A 9,562-nucleotide genomic window follows, 5' to 3' on the forward strand; every position below is an offset into this window, starting at 1 on the left:
GCGATGCTATGGAGAATTTTATATTTGTAGTATACAAGAAGAATATGCAACAATTTTAATTGTCCTGATTTATATTCATTTGGCTTCCTGTTCATTGGCTGAACTTATTCAACCAATGTGGAATATTTAGCATTGGTTTTCTCTTCTGGTAATTGCTCCTTTTTTATTGTGTTTAAAATAACATTCTCTTTTCTTCTCTAGCACAAACGTGCAGATGTGTGATAGCCCTTTCCATTGCACTCAAGAGGAAGCAAGATCATTAGTTAGATCGGTAAGGAGCCAATGTCCAAGGCACCCTTTAATCATGTAATGTCATGGGGAGTCTGGCAGAAATTCTGAAATATCTAGCAGTGAAATGTATCGAGTCCTTTTGGGAAGGATAAAGTTAAAAAAATGTTGAAATTATTTTTGTAATGCAAGGAATTTAAATAAAAACTTTGAAGCCTTTCAGTTAAATTTTTAAGTTCTCTTTTGAAAAGTACATTAACCTAAATTCAGCTAATTTCAAATAATACTATTTTCCTTAGCATCTATGGTTTATTATTGTGTGTGTGTGTGTGTGTGTGTGTGTGTGTGTGTGTGTGTTCTGTGCTATTGTGTCCCTGGGGAGTTATCTCATTCAGTGTTTAAATTGGGACAGGCTGTTGCTACAGATGCATTCTGGCTCAAGAAAAATAAAATAGATAAAGCCCTTTTCTTTTTTTATTTCCATTTGGCTTGGCTATCTCACATGCTTTCCTTCCCCAAACTGAAAAGCAATCCTTGGATTTGTATATGTGTTAGTTGTAATGCTACGTGGAGGCAACTAAATTTATTAGTAAATTAATGCTTAATTTGGAGAACACTAAATGAGAAAATTAATATTCTGACAATTAAGTACTATTGCTGTATAAAGTATGTTCAGGAAGACTCTTGGGCTTGAAATCCCATTTATGAATTAAGGGTTGTTAAAAATTAATTAGGAGCTAGAAACTAGTGAATTTAGGTCTTTACTTTAGGAACAATAAGATGTTCCTAAACATTATTACTTACTCATTATGGCCGCTTTTAATTTGTTGCTGTTTCCACTGATTCATCAGTTGTTTAATTAGTGCCTACTCTGCTATGATCTTGGTGCTGGTGGCATAGTACTAAAGAAAAGACAGAAACCCTCTGCCCTTGTGAAGCTCACATTTTATTTGGGGATGTGGATAATAAGTAGATAAGCAAGTAAAATATTTATTGCCTATATTATCTGTAGGCAGCAAATAGTAGGATGAGAATTGAGTGGAGGGGATAAAGTTACACAAGTGGGATGGGAGTTGGAGGCTATTAAGAAGCTGGTTGAGACAGTCTCATTGAGAAGAGGGCTGACATGTGCCTTCAGGTTTGTAGAGGGCAAGGGAGCGAGCCAGGTGAACATCTGGAGGAAGGGTACTCCAGGCCCAAAGGCCAGCAGGAAGGAGGATACTGACACACTCAAGAAATATGCACAGGGACTGCATGACCAGAGGAGTGAGGAAAGTACACGTTTGGATCTGGGGTAGAAATGGAGGCAAGTTAGCAATGTGATCCCAGTACTTGAGAGGCTGACAGGAGGATCGCAGGTTTGTGGCCAGCCTCAGCCACTTAGATAATGACACGATCACTCTGGCTGCATTAATGAAAATGGACTAGGGAAGATGCAGGGAAGCCATCATAGTAATGCTGGTCACAGTATTGATGTATTTTCTCCAAGCTGTCAGCTTGTATCCCTATAGATTATATTCTAAACTTGGTTTCCATCAAAGTTCATTACTCTTTAAGGAAAGGTAAAAGAAAACTAAAATACTTTGCATCTTTAAGCAGTCTGTCTCACTAATCTCAGATTAAATGTACTTATTTTACTTTTGGATTCATTAATAATAGAATACTTATCTTAAAATTAGTCTCAAGGTTAAAGTTTCCTGATATATCTTCTTTTTAATGGATTCCTATCATATCAGTAAGAAAAGTCCTCTTAGAAAAATAATTAGAAGATATAGATATGATCTAGATAGTTAGATTAGGAAAATATGATTGAAATTCAGAAACATTAACATCCAGCTTTAATTACATGGTTTGCTAACTTTGTTAAGCTTCATAATAAAGAATGTGCTATATTGACTGATTTTTCACTGAGAATGACAGCAGGAATTCACAACTTAGCGAATCCAGTCTCTCTTCACTAGCTCTATGGAACTTAACGTATGCCGGTTTTCATTAGTAAATATTTACCGTATTAGCAAAAATGAAATAGACTAAGTTTTTGAGTGGTGAATAGAGCTTTTATAGGAAGCATATATTGGATAAACACAATTTAAAGTGTAGCACTGAGACAAAAAAAATCACCAAATAGTCACTGAACAATATGCGTCTCTCAGTTAGGGAAAACATTGTCACTATATCTAAGAAACTTAAAAGCCAACAAATTAATGAGCACTATTAAGTACCATTTTAGAAACAAAACAGAAAATATATCTGCTGGCATAAGTTGTTATACTTAGTCTAGAGATCTTAAGAAGGATAGCAGATGTGGGGAAGATTTTAAAAAGGGAGTTGAAATGTTGTAAAAGATTGTCTTATGAGTACAAATACGTTTAAATTACATACAATCATGAAGGTATGACTGTGTCAAAACCAGTTTCTATCAGTTTGCTGCCAGCAGAGGGCTCTGAAAGTCTAGGCCTGTGGCCCCAGGTGGTAGGACAGCCGCATGGCTCTGCTGTGATGGTTCAACCCAGTTACTTTTTTTTAATGATTTAATTTTTTTTCTTTTTTCTAAACCTCTACATAATTTTATAATCAAAAGAATTGAGGCCTAGCCTGGCGCGGTGGCACACGCTTATAGTCTCAGCATTTGGGAGGCTGAGACAGGAGGATCGCAGTTCAAGGACAGCCTCAGCTACTTAGGCCCTTTGCAACTCAGTGAGACGCTGTTTCAAACTAAAGAAAAAAAAGATAGGGCTGGGGTGTAGCTTGGGGGTAGAATGCCCCTGGGTTCCATCCCAAGTACTGCCAAAAAAAAAAAAAAAAAAAAAAAAAATGAGGCTTGTTCTTATTCTTAGTACTTTAGAATTTTAATAGTTGATTGTTTGCGCTGATGATGCTACTGATAGAACCTTTTGTTTTACTTAAATGTTATTTTGAAAATATGTGGAGAATATGGAAACAAAATTTGCAAGTTTAATTTAAGAAACATATATGATAGAGGAATCATAGTTTTTTTAAAGTGGTATGGGCATTTCCAAAACTTAAGCATATATTTGGCCACAAGCAAAATTGTAGAAATTTCCAAAGAATTGTCATGCAGATCACATTTTCTGTCTCAGTGTAATAAAGTTATTAATCATTTTTAAAAATACAAAAAGGATTCAGGTGCAGTGGCACACACCCATAATCCCAACTACTCAGTAGGCTGGACAAGAGGTTCATAAGTTCAAAACCAGACTTGGCAACTTATCAAGACCTTTTCTCAAAAAAATGAAAGCAGGGGGTAGAGAAGAGCTGGAGATATATCTCAATGATAGAGTGTCCAGGGTTCAATCCTTATTACTAGAAAAAACATAGATAGATAGATAGATAGATAGATAGATAGATAGATAGACAGACAGACATAATCTATATATGAAGAAACTGATCAGATGTACACAATGCAGCAAAAATAGTACTTTAGAGAAATGAAGTGTGTGCAGTAGAAATAAAATTAAACATTCAGCTCAACAGTTGGTCTGCTTTTTTTCCTCCTTTTCATGAGAATAAAGAAAATTAGAAAGAGTAGAGCAAATATTTAATCTAATAGAAAGCAAAGAATGGCAGAGGGTCAACTAAAACAAAAGCTGGTTTGTGTGTTTTTTGTTTTTGGGGGGGGGTGTTGCAGTACTGGGGTTGGAACCCAGGGGCATTCTATCTCTGAGATACAGCCCAGCCCTATTTGTTATTCTTTATTTTGAAACAGGGTCTCCCTGAGTTGCAAAGGGCCTCCCTAAGTAGTAGCTGAGGCTGTCAGCTAACTGCAATCCTCTTGTCTCAGCCTCCCAAATGCTGGGGTTACAACCATGCGCTACCACACCCAGCTCTTTTTTCTTGTAATTATAAATACACACATACACACACACACACACACACACACACACACACACACACACACACACAGTGAACTGCAAATATTTTGAGTCAGGGTCACTCAAGTTACCCAAGCTGGCCTTGAACTTGAGATCTTCTTGCCTCATCTGACAGAGAGGATAAGATCACAGACATAAGCCATCACACCTATCTGTTTGTTTTCTTTTTAAACAAGGCTTTCTGTGTTTTAATTATATTCTACTCTACTAATCAAGAAATATATTTTAAGAATGAAGAAATAAAAACCAGAAAATATGTTAAAAATAATATATAAATGATAAGTGTTTTAGTTAGTGTAGCTTGCCCATTTCTTTCTTTTGCTTTTTTTTTGGGGGGGGCCTTTTTTTAGGGTTAATGAGAAGTTGCTCATTTTGTACTCTTTTTTTTTTTTTTTTTTGTCTGAAATGTTTGGCAGCTCCAGAAAGAAGCAGGTGTTAATTTTTAAAAGGAAACTTAACTTAAATTTTCTAACAAATTTTATATAATAAGTATCCTGTTCAATTTAAAGAGAGTATAACAATCTCAAAGAAAAGATTATTCTACTTCGGAAAATAGAGCCATCGAATCCCAATGCTAATCTGAGTGAGTAGAATGTTTATGTTGCATTGTTACTATTACACTCAGATTTATGTTCTACCATCCTCAAAAACAGTGATGACCAAGCATTTTTTCTGTGTGGGGAAGTTAAATGGATTTTTTTTTTATTTGAAGTACTTGGAAAAGTTCAAGGATATTATAAAAAGAAATTAGTAAAGTGTATTTTTTTTAATGTGGTTTCATCATAGTTTCAAACTAAATTTTAAGAAGTACATTCAATCAGTCTTCTTTTAAAGAGTAGGAGAAAACTTTAAACCATTTATGATCTGGGGAATATACTAGGGTCTTCCACAGGAACAGAGCTAATAGGATGTGTCTGCAGCCACGCAACTTGCCAATGGCTGTGGCCCCATGAACTAACTTATAATAGAGCTGAAAAGTTCCCATCATCTTGTCTGGCTGTAAAGTTCTCATCATCTTGTCTGTGGGAAGCCAGGGTGTGGCACGTCAGCCCAAGATGGCGCCCGGGCTGACTGCCAAGGCTGGTGGTCTCGGCTGGCACATGTGCCATTGGTCTTGGCTGGCGCATGCGCTGTTGTCAGTATCACGCGCCTCATGCATGGACTGTGATGTAATGCCTCATGGTTAGGCCAGTACACCTATGAGGTACCTTCTAGGGAGCATGGGATGGACATGGGCGGAATGGGATTGGTGGATATTTTGGGAACAGGCTTGGTATGGTATATAAGGAAACTGCTGCGGGGAATAAAGAGGAAGTAGCTTCATCAGCAAGTCGGCGTTTGTGTGTTTCTTCCCTAGGCTCTGCTGGTCAGAGCCTTAGGGTCGCAACATTGTCTGGATGCCAAAGTTGCTGGTATACACAAACCCACTGCTCTTTCCATCACTGAGAAGTGTAGCACATACAGTTATATATGTACAGTATATAATATTTGATAATGATAATATGTAACAATGCTACTGGTTTATGGATTTACTCTACTATATTTACATTTAGATTGTGCCTCTGTTTATTAGGGGAAAATGTTTACTATAAAACAGTATGCCATTTTATACAAGTAGACACTCCACAGATCTCTTAACCAAACCCTGCAATTATATTATTTATCTTGTGCTTGATTTGATCTTTCTGCTCATCATAGTCTCTAATGGTATAAAATCTTCTGTTAATGTTGCCAGTAAGAGACCACATCAAGTGCTTGACCTGGAAATGGAATTTTAAAAATTAAGAATTACCACAGTAGAAATTAGTGCTCATTGATTCTGAATCAGACATGTCTCATTCCACCACAGCTACATCTTGAAGAAAAAGAAAAGGATGGGGTCTTACAATAAAGGGTCTTTTTTACACTGAAGGCACCAAGACTAACAGATTCAAGAAGGGTCTACTTTAGAGATGAAGGCTTGAAGACCAGACACAGAAGCACATCCCTTTCAGCACCACGAGACCAGCCCAAGCAAAAGTTTGTTTGTGAGGTTGAGAGGAAGGGCTGAGCCTGACTACAGGGTCAAACCTATAACTCAAGAATTTTTACTCAGCTGGGCAAGCTGGTGTACAACTGTAATCCAGTACTTGGGGGCTGAGACAGGAAGACTGTAGATCAAAGAACTTGGCAACTCAGTGAGGCCCTCAATAACTGAGAGTGACCCTGTTTCCAAATAAAAAATGAAATAGGGCTGGAGGGTGTGTATATATATTCCTCATTACATAATGTGGAAGTGAGTGGTAAGCCAGTGAGTGTTGATGTGAAGATAGCTGAGCAGCTGAAGAAGTTTTGGAAACTCTAGATGAGCTGATTGTGAAGGAAAGTGACATGCCACAAAAGACCTGCAGTGTGCATAAAACCTTTTCATCCTGGAATCAGAGATAAGAAAGTGATATCACTAAACAGACATCAAACACCTTTCACCTGGACATGGATGGGGACAACAGGGCCTCTTAGGGTTGCTACCTCAGTGCTGTGATTTGAATGAGATTTGGCTTTGCCAAACTCAGGCTAAAGGCTCAGTTAACTGAACGGTGGTGGTACCTTTAAGGGATGGGTCTGGCAGGCAGTGATCAGTCGAAAAAATAAGAATAATGAGACAAAATGTTTTTGTACAGCTGTAGAATATGTGTTTTAAGCTAAGTATTATCACGAAAGAGAAGTTTTAAAAAGGGATTGGTGCTGTAGATTGTGTGCTAAATATATATGTTTTGTGCCTTCTTCTAATAGATATTAGATCCCCCAATAAAGTATTACAAGAAATCAAAAAAGATATTCCTAGGGAAAAAATATTATAGTTCAGAAACACTTTTCTTTCAAACTTGCTTACCATAGACTACATTACCTTTATTCTACTAATCTTGGCCCAGACATCAAAGGAAACAAAAGGCAATTTAGAAGCTCTAGGAGAGAGCCAAGTGATATATGCACTTTATATTATGGCTATACTACATACATACACATGTATTTGAATGTGAGTGTGTTTGGCATTTTGTTCTCAAGAACCCATCCTTGGAAGCAATTGAAAGAAAATCTCTTTAGTCAGGCGTGGTGGTGCACACTTGTAATCCCAGAGCTTGGGAGGCTGAGACAGGAGGATCACACAGGTTTGAAGCCATCCTCAGCTACTTAGTGAGGTTCTCAGCAACGTAGTGAGACCCTGTTTCCAACTAAAGTATAAAGTAGGTCTGGAGTATAGTCTAGAGGTAGAAAAGCCCCTGAATTCCATCCCCAGTACCACCAAAATGGAAGGAAGGAAGGAAGGAAGGAAGGAAGGAAGGAAGGAAGGAAGGAAAATCTATTTACGTTCCCAGCCACAAGCTCCTCAGTAGTTCCTGTGGGTTATTGATCGAAAATATTTTCAAGCATGCTTTTGTATTTGACTCTACATCTGTGGTTTGTTTTTTGAAAAGAATAAGCAATGGTAATAAAAGGCAAAGAGAAATATTTACATTTTTCAGGCTAGATAATTGTGTGTCAACTTTGTTGTATAATTTCATAAAGCAACTTTTCTGGATTCACTTTATATAAATATTCATTGTAACAGATTCTTTCTCTATTCATGTCTTTCAGGTATCAACATCTTCACTGAATAAAGAAAGTAATATAGAAGGTATAGTATATCTTGGTTCTTGAATTTCAAATGTATGAATTTGCCGGGCGTGGTGGTGCACACTTGTAATCCCCACGCGTGGGAGGCAGAGACAGAAGAATTACACGGGTTCAAAGCCAGCCTCGCTGGTTTAAGAGACCCTGTTTCCAAATAAAAAAATATAAAAGTTGGTCTGGGAGTGCAGCCCAAAGGTAGAAGGGTTTCCAGGAACCCCAGTACCACCAAATAAATAAATAAATATATATGAATGTATTTGTTTATAGTAATGGCAACCAAAAATTAATTAGAAAGCATATAAACTTAGTAAAAATCTTTTTTACGTAGTCATTAAAATTTTTAGGGGCTGGGGATGTAGCTCAGGGGCAAGGCCCTGAATTCAATACCAAACACCACAAAAAGTAAAATAAATTTCAAATAAAATAACCGTATTTCCTAATTACAGAAAGTGAGGATGAACATATTATTTTCAGGCTAGAAAAATGGTTTGATTATGAAAAGTAACTTTTTGGTGAAGTAATGAGAATGATAATTTTAAAAGATTCCAGATATCTGTATATAGATAATTCTTTATTATCTCTGATCATTTTAATGACTCACTCATTTTAACTGAATATCTTAAAGTCAAAATACACAATTAGATTGAAAATAAATACCAGAGTTTTAGTAGTTGAAGCTATTTTGAGAAATCAAGTAAAAATATTCTTTTGTAAACATTTCAAAATGCAAGCATGTGCACATTATTTGCCTTTCAAAATACTGCAAGGATTTGACGATTTAATGTAAGATATAAGAATATTCAACTTTACAAGTTTACAGAAAAAATGAGAACTATTTACTATGAATCCAGTTGTAAGATGTTTAGAAAGGAGTGAATCCCTAAACATGATTTTATGGGAAAGCAAGCTATATTTTTTATATGGTAAACTAACAGATTGTTTCTATTCAATAGTAACTATCTTATTTGGGGAATTTGACAGACATTCAGATTTTACAGTTAAAGGTTTTTCTACAACTTTCACGCTGTAGCTAGGATTCTAACTTCTGTGTTGTTCATCCAAGACTAAATGACCCGCGGAGGCATAGGAAATAAAGTGGGGAGGCTCTAGAATTTTTAATGTAATTTTATATGAGGCTTGAGCCAAATAAGAAAACTTAGGATAAAAATTTAGAAGGAAGTAGGTTTAAATAGAGAAAAATGTGATGTGGTAGTCACGATGCTCTCTGCCTAAGTACTTCCTAAAGGTCTAAGTTAAATTTGTCCTGTATTTCCCTTCCTGCCTCCCTCCTCCTCTTCCTTCTTCCCTTTCCTGACACCCTTTTTCTCCATTTTAAACACAGAGCAAGTTTGGCACTTTCTTGGCAAGTAATTGGAACACTGAAGTTCTGCCATCAAAACTCCAACCTCCAAGGAACTCCAGACTCCTTTTCTCTAAAGTGTTATGAGCATTTCTTGATTTTCTGCCAAATCATCATTGTTTTCAGATTTTTTGAGCTCTGTAATATGTAAATAAACACTGAAATTTTTGATTGTCTCTTTTGGATGTTTATAAATATAAAAGAAAATATTTGGTTTACTTTCTTAACAGAAATTGAGAAGGATTGAGTTTTTTTGGTTTTTTTAGTTGTTTTTTTTTTTTTTTTTTTTTTTTTTTTTTTTGCGGGTCTGGGGATGGAACCCAGGGGCATTCGACATCCAAGCTACACTTTCTGCCCTATTTTTCATTCTCACTGAGTTGCAGAGGGCCTCACTAAGTAGCTGAGGCTGTCCACAAACCGCGATCCTCTG

General features: G+C 36.5%; 1 protein-coding gene across 1 annotated transcript in view; it reads left to right on the forward strand.

Annotated features, from left to right (window-relative positions):
* Positions 1–9,143, forward strand: part of PPA2 (inorganic pyrophosphatase 2) — a gene marked incomplete at its 3' end in the record, with an annotated part of 106,548 nt that extends 97,405 nt beyond the window's left edge. Inside the window, exons 10-12 of the mRNA XM_080697324.1 lie at positions 202–271; positions 7,737–7,776; positions 9,115–9,143. Of these exons, the coding sequence (XP_080553450.1) occupies positions 202–271; positions 7,737–7,776; positions 9,115–9,143 (139 nt within the window). The remainder of the gene's footprint in view (positions 1–201; positions 272–7,736; positions 7,777–9,114) is intronic.
* Between the last annotated feature and the right edge of the window lie 419 nt (positions 9,144–9,562).

Source organism: Muscardinus avellanarius, assembly GCF_963383645.1.
Source record: "Muscardinus avellanarius genome assembly, chromosome: 6".
Lineage (NCBI taxonomy): Eukaryota > Metazoa > Chordata > Mammalia > Rodentia > Gliridae > Muscardinus > Muscardinus avellanarius.